The following is a 19,663-nucleotide window of genomic DNA, read 5'->3' on the forward strand; positions in this document are numbered from 1 at the left end:
AGGACGGTAGGTTAATGAGATGTAAACAGCATATGAATATTTAAGAATATTACATGTTAATGAGATATGAATGTACCCAGCTTTTTTCTAGAGTGCCATGCCATGTATTTTTAACATGCTAGCTCACAAAGTCAACAGAAAGACATGTCACTCTACTCAGACCCCAAAATGAACATTCTTTGCTCGTTCTCCAAAATGGCAGTGAACGAGCAAATATCAATTTTAAAACCTTTGGTTTAACCCAGCCAGAGATGGAACCCATGATCTCCACCAGATCAATAAATTTCTTTTATGCAAAAAGTTGTTTTAGTTACAATCAAAACTAAACACATGTTTAATTTGAGTTTATTGATATTATAAAGCTCTATACGGGTAAAACTCCTGAGTCCACTTAATCAATACATCAGCATTGTGTAACAAAAACATAACAAAAATATAACAGGGTAACACTCCATTTTATCTTTAGCAATACAGAGCAAAAATAAAAGCTTTAAAAAAGTGAATGGTAATATCAGAGATGATACCATAACAACATGCATAGTGATAACATATTCTAAAAAGCTTTCTATAAATACAGACCTGTTTATACAATTGGATATGAACTTTCGTTTAATTTTATGTGACTTTTTCACAGTCAAAATTTTATCAATATCATACCTAGCTTGTAACATGATCAAAGCAAATACTATTTATGTACACTGGGCATCAACTGGTCTTTTACACAAAATCTTTATTCATTTACCGGTATTGAAAATTCAGCAATTATTTTTGCTTAGAACTGAACTCTACTGTTTTAAATCTGATAAGACATTTTAATACATTTATTTTAACATAAAAAATGTCTTTTTAATGTTATAAATTCTGTTTGTAGTAAGTTCTAAAGGATACTGTGAGTTAAATAGTATCAAATAAACCACAATGAAGAAAACTCAACAGTTTTATGATACATGTTGTATTAAAATATCATCAATTGAAAAGTGTTCAAGCTAAATGTGAGGTAATTGTATTTAAGATAACTGCAAACTTAACACACTAAAACAGAATATGCAAAAGCAATGAACTCAGGTGACTGACAAATGACTGATATTAAAATTGGCAAATTATGAAACTAATACAAAGTTTCTCTTCGTGACAAAAAATTCTGACACAAATAATTTAAATTTATATTGTACGACAACACTTGCATCAATATATCTCATATAAATGTCAGATGTTCAATATTCAAATCACTATCTAATTCACATATTAAATTCTGAATTTACAATAAATCTCAGGACTACTTCAAACATTAATTAATAAGTCCTCTCAACATAAGATAGAGCTAGGGAAAAAAGTAATACATAATGTACACTAAAGTTAAGACATTATAAAGTTTTTATTGAAAACAAAAAGTAATTTATTTTCACCACTTTTATTTACAGGTAATTATGAAAGTTTTATTGGTTGATAGGATTATTGTCACTTTCTTAAAATTTATAGAGAATCTGAAGTCAGCTGTCTATCCTCCAGTGGTTATAGTGTGTGAGAAGGCTTAGACTGTTGTTGCTCACTGTGTCTTTGCAAATATTTCATCCATATTCAAAACCAAAACCAGTGTTTGGGTGGCTATAAGCTGAAGAAGTCATACATAGAAATGGACTAGCTATCTTGTTGTATTGATGATAAGCAAGAGAAAGTATCAACTTATGTATCAACTAGATATCTAACTGTAAAAGTAATAAGTCACAGAAGATAAAGATAATCAGCCGGATATCTTTTTTTGGTGTGGTGGTGAGTTGAGCATGGCTCAGAAAAGTATCAAACAGATATTTATGGTGTAGAGCTGATGAGATAGAGGTTATAAACACCAACCTTTTGTAACCGGAATCACTCAAACTTTGAATAGGGATATTATGCAAACAAAAAATAAATTTGGGGATATTATGCAAATATTAAATAAATTTATCTCTTATATTTTCTGATAGAAATGATAGCACAAGTAAATTTTTCAAAAGTTTCAAAAGCTATTTCACAATACTCTTTCGAGATGATAGACATGGCAAGAAAATTGCAACCTCTGAAAAGTGGTTCTAATCAAACTGTTTTTGAAAAATAAAATAAATATTGAAACTAGCTATCTCTGAACTTTTGCTAAATAGCATCGAGGATTTTATTTATGCCCATCATCTGATTATTCTTTCGGATAACTTTGATCAATGACTCAATGCAATATACAATTCAGTATAATAAGGTCTCCTTGCACTCTAATTCACAAGCTGGTGGATAGGTTCAGCTACAAAATATTATAGAAAACAACAAAGATTGAAAATACTAAAGATGGCTAGATGAAATGTTAATGGTTACATTGTAATGCTGTAAAATATACTAAAATGTTTACAACCAAAAATCATACATTAATACCAGTTTTCTTGCAATTAGTCAATTAAATCTTAATTTAATGTAGAGTTATATATATATGACTAAAGATTAAAATCAATATAGCTCAAGATCAACAGCTTGAATCAGATAAACATTACCTTAAATTTGTTTAAGTTCCATCTTACAAATTTTAACTTCCAACATCTGATATATATTTTAAACAGTTTATTTTTGTTTTTTGAATTAAGATAGAATTCAGTCTTTACAAGAAAATTTCATAATACAACAAATAGTTTCAGTTAAAAATCAATTTCTTTTTAGTTCAAACTAATTATTCATTAATTTATCAAGCATATATATGTAGTAATCATTTATACTCAATCAAAACATGTTTCATGATTGTCTATTTTACAAAGCAACACAAAATCTAATGGCACATTACAGAAAAATCTTATTACATTAAAACAAGAATGTGTCCATAGTAAATTGCCCCACTCCCACTATCAATTTCTATGTTAAGTGGACTGTGAAATTGAGGCCAAAACTCTAATTTTGCATTAAAATTAGAAAGATCATAGCATAGGGAACATTTGTACTAAGTTTCAAGTTGATTGGACTTCAACTTCATCAAAGACTACCTTGACCAAAGACTTTTACCTGAGGCAGGACAGACGGACAAACGGACGCACAGACCGAAATACATAATGCCCCTCTACTATCGTAGGTGGGGCATAAAAATGTCATAGCTACTAGTCTTACTTTTAAGTTTTGCAGTGAATCACATGTAATACTGTGGATACATCATCATGGGGTACCAATTATCACAGACTTTATGGGTATAGGAACCACACAAATATAAATGTTCAACAGTGTATAAATGTTCTATAGGCTTGTATGCAGACAAAGAAAGGATTCAACAATATACGGAGATGCTATCAGACAGCAACAGAGAGGTGCTGATCCAAGACGGATATCAATAGATCATTGTTGCCCAAAATATAACTAACTATGAGAATAATCTATACTTTGTAAAACATCATAAAACACTGTTATTAAAACAAGAGAACTTCAAATTTTGAAGTATACAAAACCTGGAAATAAAATATTAGGACTAGTATTACAGTTCAATTATTTCATTCAATAACAACGGTACTGTTAGATAAATTCAGCATTCAAGTATAAAAAAAAACAAATTTATATAAAATCATAATATAAGGTTACATATTTATTTTAATTGCATTATATTCACAAATAGACCCATATCACAATTAAGCCACAATATGTAAATATTATATGAATATTTCACTAGCATTGCTCAGGATTTCAACAGCATGTACCGTTTGCATCATGCTTTTGATTATTTTTTCTGACTTCATGTTGTAAATTAGTATAAGCATGACTCACTTCATTCCTTGGTCATCACAAAGAACTTGTAATAATTTAGATATATCATTTCTGGTTAATAAACAGATACATATGATAATGTACACCACAACCATTGTTAATACTTTTGTTACATTACATTACATGAACCTCTATCAAATACCAGGATCTCAGACATTTATTAATGATATCATAATGATAAAAGTAATTTTTACACAAAACTGCTATTATAATTCAATAACAACTCAAAATATTGTGGAAATAAACATTCAAAACTTTAATAAAAGTGGATTGTAATTTTGAAATAAGAAACACAAATACTTAGCAAAAAATATTTGAGAATCATTCTATGAAAAAAGATTCCTTCTGGAGAATCACAGTTAGCATAGTTGTATAACTGTGTACCTGCACAAACAAAAAACCTAAACTGCACAGCACTTTTGTTCTAAAATAGCCCAAAACAATATAAAACTATATATCAGCACCAGCATAGCATTAAAACATTGTGAACTAAATCCATTACTGCCTAATTTTTGACCTGACTGTAACATGTTAGTTCACATCTACAATATCGCACACAAAAACACCAGATAATTATATTTATTTGATTCTGTAATAAATCATTTCTCTATTCCTAACACAGTGTTCCATATTCTAGGAATCAGATTCATTCTTTTCCAAAGCTTCTTTCAAATCACATCTTTGACCGATCAAATGGCTTTATTGTGTATCTTCTTTATCATTCAGTCTGTATTCCACATCTTCTTCATCTTCCTCCTCCTCGCCATCCTGACTTCCAGATTCTGATGGGGCAGGAGTTGCTGATCTGGATCCGGCTGGGGAGGTAAAAGCTGATGCTGGTCTGGGATATACAAACTTCTTACCCTGAAACACACAATAATATACAACAGTTGTTCAATACAGTGTCACTTATCTGTCTTCATTTGGATAATGAGGGTTACAATATGTTTTTTTTTTATTATTTAAAAAAAAAGGTATTCAACTATCAAATAAACTTTTAAAGCTGAGTCTTTCCAAAATGGCAACAAACGTTCACCTAAAATACAAGCATTCAGAGAAATATAAAATCAGGTTAGTGATTTGTAATTCATTTAGAAAATTGCAATTTAAATAATATTTTGGAAAAAAAGTAGCTGTATTACAATTGAGGTTAAATATGATTTGAATAATCATCAATGTATCTGAAACAATACTTACCGAGTTTTCATCCTCTACAAAAGCATCAGGGAAACACCGTACTAATGCTAAATTCCTGGCCTTTCTGTAGTACTAAAAATAGATACAAACTCATACTTTTAAATAGCAATCTATTTTTTTATTTTCATTTGATTGATAGATGACTGTTTTAGGTAAAGCTGTAAATATTACATACAATATTCAATATGATTGATTGATTGTTGGTGTTTAACGCTACTTTCAGCACTCTAAGCGACGGCCAGAGTATTCAATAAGATTGACATATCAATGTTCTATTTCATACTATACCATGACCTAGACTGATATGCCACGTCCTATATATAACATGCTAGCAAAGGAGGTACCAATATACAGGATGATATGATGCTCCACTCTGAATTTTAGCCAACAATTCCTCACCCTTTCAAATGAATTCTATGTGCTTTGATGAGAAGTGACACATACCACTATACATTATATATTGCATTTCCAGAAAGTGTTAGATAGTCTGTATTCAAAGCTGACATGAATATAAGATCATTCAGTATGCCATTGAATCATCATACATTATTGTTTAGGGGCCAGCTGAAGCCTGACTCCGGGTGCCGGATTTTCTCGCTGTGTTGAAGATCCATTGGTGGCCTTGGGCTATTTTCTGCTCTTTGGTCGGGTTATTGTCTCTTTGGCACATTCCCCGTTTCCATTTTCTATTTTATCATAATTAAAATGATAAAGGTAATTTACCAATAAACAAAAAGATTTACAAATGAATTAAAATCATTTATAACAATTATAACAGGTCTTAGGGGTTTTCCTATAGGGGCATATAAGGACACAGAAACAAACTTTGCTTAAAAATGAATTACAGACTGGAAAATAATACTAATACGTACTATAGTTGGAAGTACTTACAACTCCTAAGTTTCTCCAGTCCAGCAGTTCACTTAATCTTTCTGTTCTGTTTCTCTGAATAATTCTTTGTCTTCGTGAAAGACAAGAAAAATCAAACATATACTGAAAATAAACAGAGAGTAAAATAATAGAAGACTGGATGCTTTCAAGGTTTTAAATTTTCAAGCTGCTGCATTGATATTCTTAGATGTATATTTACATCCCTTAGCACCTATTCAACCTTCCTGGATTTCAAATAATTACCAAAAATGCAAATTTGAGGAATGCTCATCATATGTGAAATTTTAATTTAATATGTGATACAGAAAAAAATAATGGGGAATGTGTCCATGGGAAACAGATGATGCCCTCGCTTGCATATAACGTTATAAAGGGACATAACTCAAGAACAGTAAAAGTGGCACTACCCATGTGTGTACTTGATCTGAGTTTTGTGGTAATAAGCATTGTGTATAAGTTTCAGAACATTTGGTTGAGGCAAACTTAAGTTAGTGAACAAAAACAAAAAATTCTGCATTTTTCTATTTGTTAAGGAGCATTACTCTAGAACGGTAAAAGTGATGCTACCAAAAATCAAACTTGATCAGTGTTTTGTGGTAATAAGCATTGTATATAAGTTTCATAACATTTGGTTGAGACAAACTAAAGTTAAAGAATGGAAACGAAAAAATTCAGCAATTTTTCCATTTGTAAAGGGGCATAACTCTAGAACGGTAAAAGTGACACCACCAAAATTCAAACTTGATCTGTTTTTTCAGATAATAAGCATTGTGTATAAGTTTCATAACATTTGGTTGAGGCAAACTAAAGTTAGAGAATGGAAACGAAAAATTCAGCAATTTTTCCATTTGTAAAGGAGCATAACTCTAGAACGATAAAAGTGACGCCATCAAAATTCAAACTCAATCTGTGTTTTGTGGTAATAAGCATTGTGTATAAGTTTCATAACATTTGGTTGAGGCGAACTAAAGTTAGAGAACGGAAACGAAAAATTCAGCAATTTTTCCATTTCTAATAGGGCATAACTCTAGAACGGTAAAAGTGATGCCACCAAAATTCAAATTTGATCTGTATTTTCAGGTAATAAGCATTGTGTATAAGTTTCATAACATTTGGTTGAGGCAAACTAAAGTTAGAGAACGGAAACGAAAAATTCAGCAATTTTTCCATTTGTAAAGGGGCATAACTCTAGAATGGTAAAAGTGACGCCACTAAAATTCAAACTTGATCTGTGTTTTGTGGTAATAAGCATTTTGTATAAGTTTCATAACATTTGGTTGAGGCAAACTAAAGTTAGAGAACGGAAACCAATTTTGGGACGTACGGATGTACGGATGTACAGACGGACAAGGGTAAAACTTAATGCACCCTCCGCTACAGAGGGGGCATAAAAATTATTTTTTTATAGATTGTACATGTTGTACAACAGATCCTGTTTTTTTTACTATGTTCATGAGGCTGCTGCATGAAATCTATTTGGACATATGGAGACCAATCCTAAGAGCATGCAAAGTCATGATTTCTATATCAGCAGGTTTAGTACATGGAGCTTACTTTCAATAATTGTGGGTGTTCTTTGATACAGTTTTATTTGTAACTGTATTTTTATCATTTATTTTATTTGTAGTTGTATTTTAATCATTTGTAAAAGTAGATGTCTGATATATCTGAAAAGTGCTAACATGTTACAAATCATTACTATCATTCCGCTAAACATTGAAGGGCATCCACTGTACAGTAACCTATAGTTGCTTGCCGCCTTGTCATTTGGTCTCTGATAGAAAGTTGACTCATAGGCAATCATACCACATCTCCTTATTTTATATCAAAAGCTTGATCATTCATCCCAGGTTATAAGGAAACTCATTAAAAATACCAGGCTTATAATTTTGTCCACCAGACACAAGTTTTGTTTACATAAGACTCATCAGTGACACTCAAATCAAAAAAGTTTAAAGGCCAAATAAAATGAGAAGTTAGATTTGTTTTGAATTTGAGACAAACAAATCAATATAATATACCTGAGCTAACAGCTGTACTGAATCATCATAACTTTTAAATCTTCTGTCTATGATATAGATACCATATGATTTAGGATCCTGTATATGATCTTGCATAAAACATCCAAATCCTGAGAGATTGGTGGTCATGCTTGGTATACCCATAACAGTACACTCAGCTGAAAGTAAGAACAGAAACATAGCATCTTTGTGTGTATAAAAATACCCATAACAGTACACTCAGCTGAAAGTAAGAACAGAAACATAGCATCTTTATGTGTATAACAATAATCAAAACCCATAAATCTACAATAACTGTTATATCATATTTAAATAAACATCTCCAAATGAAATTTACCATATAAAGAAAGACATCACATATATAGCTAATTTGATATTTCAATATATAGTCAGAATTGGTACTTATGCTTAATTCTTATTTACTGGTACCTGTATTTTAGGAAATAATGGCCATAACTGTGAAATCAAATTCTGACATTGCGTCAAAATTCCAAGGACAGCTATAAAACTGATTAAGAAATTTGTCTAAAACAATTATAAAAAAAAATTCTAAAACTATTAAAAATGTTCCTTCATCTAACATTTGAGAGTATTCTTACCAGGCGTGTATCCCCAAGGTTCATAATAAGATGGAAAAACACCTAAATGACATCCTCGTACAAATTCCTCATAATCTAATCCAAACAAAGGATTGGTGGAATTGAGAAACTCTGGATGGAAGATTACTTTAACTCTGTCATATTTCTGATTAAATAATTTACATCTCCGTAATGCAGTTAGTATTTGATCATTCCAATCATCGGCTACATTGTGGGTACATATAGGAGGTAAACCGGATGTCTGAAAAGAAACAAGAATGACTATATATTTAAGTGCACATTCCTTAACGATTTAAACAGTAAAACCATGTCTGGTGACATATTTATTTCAAGTCAATAAAGTGTCACAACAATAATACTGGTGTATGATTTTCACGAAAATTTGTTATATTTTCCCCTTTACCAATTATCATTCAGTCATCTGACACATGTTAATTTGATCTCTGCCAGGTCAACCTACATAGTTAACACAATATTGTATCATTAATCAGAATAGCTGTTCTCACATTAGTACTGGTTTGATATAAAGTTGAAAAATTTCCTTGCAAAAAAAGAGTGCAATATTTTTTAATATTACAATTGCACTCACTTTGAGGTAGAAAATGATTTTTTTTTTTTGAAAACCAACAATTTGTGTTTTCCCAATAAATATGACCCTGTAAAAGAGAAGATTAGCAGATGAATTCACAAAGTAATACTGAGTCCTGTATCTCATATTTTGTTGTTACATTACCTGAGATCCATATATACATCGTTTTAGCTTTACTAAATCTTCTTGTAACAATATATCTTCTCCTTTTGGGATTGTTCCCCTAAACAAAATATATGAAAGACAGTTGATTAAGCTACTACAAAAAATAAGAAACAACAAAAAGAAAATATTTCAACATACAATGAGTCATTTCATTTCTTGTTTGACCTTTAATATTCTGATATCTGATAACCTTCTGTTAACATTTCACAGATAATTACTTAACATATATTTTGAGGTATTAATTTTGAAATACTGTAAATTCAAAAAATTATTGCATGCATTAATTATTGGGATTTTTGAAGAATGGACAAAAATGCGAGATTAATTATTGCAATTTCAGGAAAATCTGCATACAGATATAAGTATAAGATATCAGAATGCGAGTTCTTCTTATTGCGATACTCACCCAGTCACATTATTTGCATTAACAAGAGTGCACACGCTGAAATATCTCGCCTTCTTTACTAACCATTGATTTTATGTTGATAGTCCTAAATACAAAAGCTTTACTACAAGTAACACATAAACTTAACATGATCCAAGAAAATGAGGCGAAGGTCAGATAAACCAAACGAGAAATACATGTACACCTTACAATCATTCAATAAACCAAACATAGTTGACCTATTGCTTATTGTTTCTAAGAAACAAACTTAACCATGAAAACTTAACATTGACCAATGAACCATGAAAATGAGGTCAAGTTCAGATGATACCTGCCAGACAGACATATACACCTTACAATCCTTCCATACATCAAATATAGTTGATCTATTGCTTATAGTTGAAGAAAAACAGACCAAAACACAAAAACTTAACACTGAAAAATGAACCGTGAAAATGAGGTCAAGGTCAAATAAAACCTGTGAGACTGACATGTACATCATAAAATATTTCCATACACCATTTATAGTTGACCTATTGCATATAGTATTAGAAAAAAAGACCAAAACTCAAAAACTTAACTTTGACCACTGAACCATGAAAATGAGGTCAAGGTTAGATGACCTACCAGTTGGACATGTACACCTTACAATCATTCCATATACCAAATATAGAAGACCTACTGCTTATAGTATCTGATATATGGACTTGACCACGAAAACTTAACCTTGAAATGAGGTCGAGGTCAAATGAAAATTGTCTGACAGGCATGAGGACCTTGCAAGGTACGCACATACTAAATATAGTTATCCTATTACTCATAATAAGAACGAAATTAACATTACAAAAAATGTTGACTTTTTTTTTCAAGTAGTCACTGAACCATGAAAGTGAGGTCAAGGATAATGGACATATGACAGACGGGAACTTCGTAACATAAGGCATCTATATACAAAGTATGAAGCATCCAGGTCTTCCACCTTCTAAAATATAAAGCTTTTAAGAAGTTAGCTAACGCCGCTGCCGGATCACTATCCCTCTGTCGAGCTTTCTGCGACAAAAGTCGCAGGCTCGACAATAAAAACCTCGCAGTAATTTCTGAATTTACAGTATCTTATAAAAAAAGAATATTGATTCAATAAAATAAGACAAGCACCCAACATTATTGAATGGCCAACTATAGGTCAAGCAGTTACTGTGTTGTACTTATGATATGCTGTTACAAGACTTCCAAGGTTAAAGGAAGACTTGAGTGCTCGCAAACATGCTTAACACCGCTACATTCTGTATGAGCCTCTCCCAAGTCAGGAGCCTGTAATTCAAGGTTGTCCTCAATTGCTGTCTATTACATTTGTATTTCGTTTGTTTTATACATAAATTAGGGCACTGGTTGTCACGTTTAGATAGCTTTACATTTGGTTATGTCAGGGCCTTTTATAGCTTACTATATCCGGTATGGGTTTTGCTCATTGTGGTAGGCCTATTGTTATAGTGATCTTTAATTGCTTACATCTACATCATTATGATGGATAGTTGTCTCATTGGCAATCCTACCAAATCTTCTTTTTATGTTCAACTTGTGTTGTTCATTTGCTGTATCACTACATATCTTTTTATTTAATTCTAATATTTTAAATAGTTTTTATTCAAATGTATACATCTAGCTAACATTTACCTTAAACAGATCTCAAATAATCTTTTTCCAACCTGTCCTTGCACCTGATGTACAGTCTCTTTTAGGGATTTAGCTATTGCTTGTCCTCGTAAAGATTCTACATTGAAATTGTTTGTCCGTGTAGGGAATATTAAAAATGCTATCACTGTTGTTTCACTGTTCGCTTGCTGAAAAAAAAAGTACATATGTGTTATCTTGATTTAAGTTAATCTCCTCAACGATGCTTGCGTGTTTGATCTAAGACTATCTTATCGACGCTTGATTTAGAAATCCATACTTTTAACAGGTCATGAAATGACAAGGCCAGGATTAAAGAACAAAATTTATAACAAGACTTTGCAAAAGTTCAATTGTATATTGGTAGAATGTCTATGTATTCAAATTATATATTGTTAAATTATGTACAATTAATCAAGTATTTTCTGGTAACTGTAAACATTAACAAAATTTATCTTATACCTTAAAAGGTAAACTGCTGAAATATTCCTCATAATTTAATGTCTTACCTGAAGAAAGTAATTAAGTCTGGCAAGACCTTCTATAAACATGTCAGCACCTTTATTGGTAAACTCATATCTACCTGCACTAAACAGGTATAACGTCTTATCTAAATCAAAATCATAATGCCTGAAATAAACAACAACCATCATCAATATAAAACAAAAGAAATTATAATATGATGGTTAATCCAAAATATACGAAGATGCATGGAGAGATATTTTTTTCTCAAAAATTATTCAGTATACCAGTATATCGACATTTACTTTTAGAATATTCTATTATATAAATAACACATAGCTGAGAGGGTGATAGAGCAGATTGTTACCCCAAGAAAACATTGTCAACCGCGGCGAAGCCAAGGTTGACAATGCTTTTTCGAGGGGTACCAATCTGCTCTATCACCCTCTCAGCTATGTGTTATTTAATTTATTATACTGAATGTCCTATCATTATTGTCTTTTACAGATTAATTTTATTGTAAAAGTATTTTCTATGACGTCACGTACATAACAACGTTACGGGTATTAGAAAAAACAACAAAAGTGAGGCAAGATGTTTTATTTTTTTATTTTGACAGTCAAATAATAAAATCTGAGCCAAAACGTAGAACTTAAGCATTGTATTTAATTACTTGATGTAAATTCAATTCATTGTCCTTTAAATTATCGATTTTTGATTGGTCTGGAAGAGATGGTGACATTCAAAAAAATTGTCACCCGCTCAGCTGTGTGATAGAGTAAATTAACACCCTCGTATTAGCCAATCAAAATATGGCATTTTAACGTGAAGTATAATTATAAGGTTTATTAACAGTTGCTATTGTATAATTTTCGATTGCTGATATGACATATGACCTGAATGTCCAACTTTCCATAATATCATCAGATTTCATAAGCCTTTGAATTAGGGTTCCACCTGATCACATGACAAGTATATACATTGAATCAATGTTTAATAACGATAGAATGCAAGACTAGAGTTCTACAGTGCCTATAAACTTTAACATAATGTGTGAAATTGACCTTTGAGTAGCATCCTTTAAAATGACAATTGATTAATTGTTGTTTGTTTTACTTCCAGTGGCAAATATGCCATGCATGTTAAAGACGATTGCAATTGAAAGAGAGTAAAACTTCCAAACTATCTAGCACATCGTAATGCTAGATGAAACTGGATGCAAGACTGGAACAAAGTGTATCCTGCTAAGTCATGTTCTAACCATGAACTGTTTCTGGACAAACATGGGATAAACATTGATTAACAGATGGCAAGTGATGACTATAGCCAAACATTGGTCTGTTTGTCTAGTTAAGCAGAACAGATATTCAAAGGACTCAACAATTCTTTTATATTTTATGTTGTGCTCAATGATTTCCATTTGTATGAATAACAATGATTTGTTGTAAAATATAATCTTTTAAACAAATATTTCTATTTTACCCATGAAAATGGCCTCTAACAAAATCGTGGATCTTTTCTTTAGCGACGGCATGTAAATTCTGGAATTCGTGTATAGCACTAAACTTGATTACATTTAATCCATTTGGTAAAATAACATCTGCAAAAAAATTTGTGAAAAAGGTACATTCTATTACTCACATCAAAATAACAATAACTGAAGGCTTCATGTTATACATGTTACATATATATATATATACATATATTTATGTATCAATATCAGAAATAAAAACCATCAATTTTGAGAAAAATCTACATTACAGAAAAATTCTGAAGAAATTCATATTAATGCAGTTCAAAAACCTAAAAAATATAAAATAACTATGTGTGGAAAAATTCTGAAGAAATTCATATTAATGCAATCCAAAAATCCTAAAAAATATAAAATACTATGTGTGGAAAAATTCTGAGGAAATTCATAATAATGCAATTCAAAAATCCTAAAAAAACAAAATTATCATGTGTTATCTTACATTGAAATGAAATATAAAGTAAAGGAGATTTGAGCTAAACTTCAATAAGACAGCAAACAAACATCTAATAACACCAAGGAAGACATCTAAAAGTCTACAAACAGTGTTATCTTACACTGAAATGAAATGTAAAGTAAAGGAGATTTGAGCTATACTTCTATAAGACAGCAACCTAACACCTAATAATACCAAAGAAGACATCTAAAGGTCTACAAACAGTGTATTGCATTGTACCTCAATTGAATTGCATGGACGAGTTCACACAATTTTACCTGGTTTACGTTTCAGTAAATGTTCAGCCTCTACACCAGTGATATCAGACACAGTTGTAAACACATGTGCACAATGAACAGCACTTCTTTCTATACAGTATCTGTGGTAAATTTGCCTGTCACCCGCTTCCTTATCGAGGCTGAACTGAAAAAAACAACACAAACAGATCTTTATACTCAGTTGAAAGTCTAGGATAATCAGGTATCTATTTAACACAATGGCTAATTCAGGCATATTAATTAAATTTTTCGTGGAACCCAGTGTCTCGCCTACTTTTGCTGTTAGTTGCAGGCTCAACAAAAATGGGGAAAAAATTATTAAAAATTTTCCTCTAGATACTATCTTTAGATTGTAAGAAGCTTCTATCCAAGTTTCATAAAAATTCAGGATGGTTTATGAATCTAATAAAAGTTTTAAAAACTTTTAACTGCAGACTGTATGTAATGTTAACTGGAAGAAAAACTAAGTCCATTTATAAGTAATATACGGAAAAACAGGAAATAAATTTTTACAAAATTTCATTCTAGATACTAGCTTGTGATCATAAACAAGCTTCTGTCCAAGTTTGGTACAAATCCAGGATAGTTTAAGAAAGTTATCAAAAATTTTAAAAACTTTTAACCACAGAGTGAATGTAATGTTAACTGGCAGAAAAACTAAGTCCATTTATAAGTAAAACACGGATAAACAGGATTTTTTTTTACAAAATTTACTTCTGGATACTATCTTATGATCATAAACAAGCTTCTGTCTAAGTTTGGTACAAATCCAGGATAGTTTAAGAAAGTTATTAAAATTTCAAAAACTTTAACCACAGAGTGAATATTTGTGGACGCAGCCAACGACGACAGAATGTAGGATTGCTATGTCTCGCTTTTGCGACTTTTTCACAGGCTCGACAAAAAACATATTGGAAAATAATCTAGATGTTAACTTCTTGTAAATAGAAGTAATATAATTGTAAACATTTGTTAATATTTAAGACGGAGCTTTCACTATGTTTTAAATATCTAAAATTTCAATTTATTATGTAATTCTTCTGGATCAGTGTACACTCAAAGTCTGTAAATAATTAAAAGTGCATGTACTTTTCATGGGTTGAATATATTCCATTTCATTTATAACCAAACTTATCCAAGGTATTGATAAGAGCAAACCATCTCTTAACTTTAAAGAAAAAATATGATAAAAAATGCAGGGTGTGTCCAGAATAAAACAAAGAGATGACTGATGAACTCAATGAGACATTGAAAATAGAAAGAAGAACCAGATTAAAACAACAAACTCATAAAAAAAACAAATGTTCACATCTCTTTTTTCAGCAATACATGTTTTCTAAACAGATCAATGATGCAAAATGAATATGATGGAAATCTGTCTACACTAACATAATAGGAAATCATATTAATAAATGTCTAAAATTTAGATGAAAAGTATATTTAGTATACAGCTATCATGGTTAGTGTAAAACCTTTTCTGGGTCTGGTCCTATCTTGTATACAAAATATGTAATTTATATATACGTATGAGATTAATACAGTGGATTCATTTATTTTTGTGGATTGAGGAAAACTTGCAATTGCCTGGATATTTGATCTCATGGTTTTGTCAAAGACTGCATAAAAGCCTATAGATAATTTGTAGAACATTTAAATTCGTGGTTTACCTGTACTCATGGAATTCATGAAAAACTGATATCCCACAAAAACAATAATGCATCCACAGTATGTAATAGGTATACATAAACAGTTAACAGTTGCTTTATGTAACTGTGTTATTCATTAATAAATTGTTGTGTCATGTTGTGGATCAGCGACTTATTTCACAAAAACTTTTAAATTTTTTTTTAATTATAGTTGCAAGATTTTTTGTAAAAAGAGATGCAGGAGCCCGTAATTGACAACCATAAACATAATTTATTCTTTATGATATATGATTAAATCTTAAGAGTTCAATAATATAAGACATGGTAACTTGGAAGGTACACTAGAAAAAATCTGAAGAAGCAATTTCAATATTCATCATGCCACATCCCTTTCATGATTAAAGATCATATATTGATGAAATTTATCAAACACCATTTTAAGTCAATGCTATTTTCTAATGTTTTTATTTGATGAATAATTTTTTTTAAAACAAAACCTTAAATGGTTTACCTAGCATGCAGGTTAAAAAAACTCTTACTGTATCTAAATTGTTGTAGAAATCTGCTGATGATGCACACAAGTATCGGCCTAGTAAGGTTGCATGGGTTGTGAATATTGTTGTACAATCTACTTTTCTGGTTCTCAGATATATCAGACCAACCCCAGCCAACCATTCATGGAAATGGGTGATCATCAGTGGTTTTCCTTCATCTGATAAATTCTTCCTAAACTAAAAAAAACAAGTCATTATAAAATTTAAAGCAGACAAAGAATGTTATCAAGAAAAAAAACTGTCCACAATTCTTGTTTATATTCTTTAATACTCCCAAGGAAGAGCTAGGTTCTTAAAGTATGGCTGCATTGACTTCAAAGAGCAGCTGCAGTCTATTAGTATAGTATTGCTTGATAGTCTTTTGGTAAAGCACTCTCCCTACAATGTATGGGAAATTTCCTAATCAATGTAATTAATAATGTTTTTCAAGAAAATGTTTACATTTTCGTGTTTGTCAAACCCTTATAGTGCGGTTATCTTTATGTATTTTATCTTATCATCTAACCTGGTCAATAGAAAATTTTAATCATTTATGAATAGCGTTTTTATCCAACAAAGAATAAATATAGAAATACAAAAAAAAATCATGAAATCACAATTTAATGATGTGGATATGTTTCATTATCCAAAAGCAATAATTGAGGAATATATATATATCACATCCATACCTCTCCTAAAAACCATGCTACCAAAGCACCAAATATAACTGCATCGTTTGATTCTCTATCATGCCATGGTATACCAATATTAGCTTTCTCCCATAATTCATGTTTAAACTCATCAAGTTTCCAAGCTGCTGATCCAATATCAAATAAAATTACTTTTGGGTAGCCATCAATCAACCAACGTCCAAAATATACCTATATCAAAAGACAAGTGAAATGTATTAATATGAGAATTGCATTACAATACATTATATTATTGTATTATAGCTGTTTCTGTTTTCAGCTTCATATGATTCAGGTACAATATATATAAATGGTGTACTAATTCTCAAACTTTTGGTGTTTATAAAGTGAAAATAAAATTTTCAAAACTTTTATAATTCCATGCAAGTATAACAGTGATAATTTTAATTTGGTGTGTCAAAACATCTGAACATGCAAACAAGTGCATGAAGTGAATGCCATATTCCTGACTTAGTTCATGTAGTACAATCACACCAAAAAGGAAAAATTCATTTCCTTATCTTGTCAAGTTCACATTCACCATATGACATATATGATGGACAGAGTAAGTTCAGAGCAAAATAAAAAAACACAAATTGAAAATTTGGTCGCTGTTTCATTAACTTGACTTTTTGGTACAGGAATGGAATGACATAGTTGATGGAGATGTGATTATTTGACATGTTTGAGTTTTCTGCCTCAGTTATTTAATAAGTACCACCACACAAGAGAAAACACCATGTAAAATGTTTAAATCCAGATATATATAATGTTTTAGTAATACAGTATTATCAAAAAAAATTCTTAAAAAGTGAAAACATGACAAATTTAAATCTTTTCCATTGCCCCCTTAGTTTATTCCCCCTATATTAAAGGCCATGACTCAATAAAATAACCTTACAATAAAATATATTAGTCTAAATCTTAATCAAGTACAGCCTGATTTATTTTTTGTGTCTGATAAAAATGAATTATAATTTTTCTTCTGTATTTTCTAACCTTGATTCCGCAATCTCTCATCTGTTGTATTGTCTGTCTATATACATAATGGTGAGGTTCTAGTAATTCTACTTCTGTTCTGACACATGACTCATTGTAGGGTCCTAACAAACAGTACTGTTCCCCTAACTCCTCAACAGTGACTGGTGCCTTTGATTTAATCACAGTGTAAATACCCCCAACTGAAAAAAAAACCAGATACATTTAGGTCTACATATATATGTGGTGAAAATATATATATATATATTTGCCTAACAGGACTGATGTAATAACAGACCCAAGGAAACAACTGTCATTAATAATCTTTCAGAAAGGGTTTACAAAGAGCATACAAGTGTGTCTGTAAGGTAATAATAAGAACTTAGCACTTATAACATAGAGACTATCTTTAAGTTTTGATAATAAACTTTTAAATACTTCTTAGCTTGACATCTAAAGAAATGCATGCACCCAACATTCCCAACAAGAAAATTCAGCAATTTTGATATTTCACCTGCCTTTGACATTTGTAAACAACCCAGGGTCTACAAGGTTAAATCAGGCTTATAACCTCCACCTTTAGGTTAGATTCTAACCTTGTTATGAGTTGTTAAACCAATCCAAGTAGTGGTGAACAACCAGATGTGATAGGTTAACAAGAACCCAAGGATTTCAAATCATTCGTCAGATAGGATCCATCACTTTCAACATGTTTTAGCTCGAGATTCAAAATGTTCTACGTTTCATGACAAACCTTCTTGTAGCAATGAACAATCCATGGAATTATCATATTAAGCCTCAAAGCAGTAGGTCATGTAGGTGGGAAATGAACATAAGCATGGACCAAGTATTTACTGCAAATTATTATAAGTTTGTGACTTTCAAGCTTCTTACAGATTTGACTTACAAATAACACATCTTTTAAGAGATGAACAATCTTACAAAGTATCGTCATTGATCTCAAAGCTGTACTTTAGATACAGGTTTGACACAATTTATGATTGTAGATTTGTGAACATGTACATAATGCACATAGGGTCTGTAACATCATACAGATACTGGGTTTGTGACCTTCACACTCAAGCTTGAGATTCCAAATTGATTCTTGACCAAATTTCTGTTCATAATCAGATAATCATGCAAAGAACAAAAAATGTATCATATGCATCAATGAACTGACCAAGCCCACGAACCTAAGGAACTCAGGACATAAACTAGACACAATAATGTTTTTAACTAAGTTTGTTAACTTGGCTGATCCCCCTCGTCCTAAATTCTGAACCATGATAAAATTTAAACCTAGGGCATATAGGATGTCAAAAATGTTAAATTATTCTTCATGCTAGAGATTTTGACCTTGATCATGACACAACCATCTAGTAATTGTTAGTAATTATAAAAACTTTCCTGCTCTGCTTATATAAGCATGATCATATCATGAAAATTAGTAATGAATGCATAAATATATTTTTACATTTTCCCGAATACGAATCAGCTGAATCAGCAGTTTTCCTCCCTGTTTTTTGGATACAAAACCTTCTTGAAGACTATAACCTTGTGAAGAATTGTTTTTGGACATAAGGTATTCTTGAAAGCTTTAACCTTGAGATAAATGAAGTACTTTCTGAGAGTTTCAGTTTGCTGAAATGGGAGGACTTATGTTCATATCAAATCAACATGTTTTTTTCGTCCTGAATAAGGTTATAAGATTATCTGCTGGAAGTTAAACAGTCATCCAACCATTACCCCATCTTATATTTGTGGCATTTCCTACTAAACTGATCATTTAAATACACTTAGCACACTTAATACACTTAACACGTGCACACT

The 19,663-nt window shown here is 31.1% G+C and overlaps 1 protein-coding gene across 1 annotated transcript in view; it reads right to left on the minus strand.

Annotated features, from left to right (window-relative positions):
• Positions 1–329: 329 nt before the first annotated feature.
• LOC127706942 (glycogen [starch] synthase-like) overlaps positions 330–19,663 on the minus strand; it is a 28,470-nt gene continuing 9,136 nt past the window's right edge. The window contains exons 2-14 of the mRNA XM_052211657.1: positions 17,855–18,036; positions 16,856–17,047; positions 16,173–16,364; positions 13,988–14,132; positions 13,225–13,342; positions 11,790–11,910; positions 11,284–11,450; positions 9,204–9,282; positions 8,471–8,711; positions 7,872–8,029; positions 5,851–5,952; positions 4,960–5,031; positions 330–4,626 (exon numbers count right to left, since the gene is read on the minus strand). Of these exons, the coding sequence (XP_052067617.1) occupies positions 4,462–4,626; positions 4,960–5,031; positions 5,851–5,952; positions 7,872–8,029; positions 8,471–8,711; positions 9,204–9,282; positions 11,284–11,450; positions 11,790–11,910; positions 13,225–13,342; positions 13,988–14,132; positions 16,173–16,364; positions 16,856–17,047; positions 17,855–18,036 (1,934 nt within the window). The 3' untranslated portion in view covers positions 330–4,461. The remainder of the gene's footprint in view (positions 4,627–4,959; positions 5,032–5,850; positions 5,953–7,871; positions 8,030–8,470; positions 8,712–9,203; positions 9,283–11,283; positions 11,451–11,789; positions 11,911–13,224; positions 13,343–13,987; positions 14,133–16,172; positions 16,365–16,855; positions 17,048–17,854; positions 18,037–19,663) is intronic.

The sequence above is a fragment of the Mytilus californianus genome, unplaced genomic scaffold (assembly GCF_021869535.1).
Source record: "Mytilus californianus isolate M0D057914Y unplaced genomic scaffold, xbMytCali1.0.p SCAF_6, whole genome shotgun sequence".
Lineage (NCBI taxonomy): Eukaryota > Metazoa > Mollusca > Bivalvia > Mytilida > Mytilidae > Mytilus > Mytilus californianus.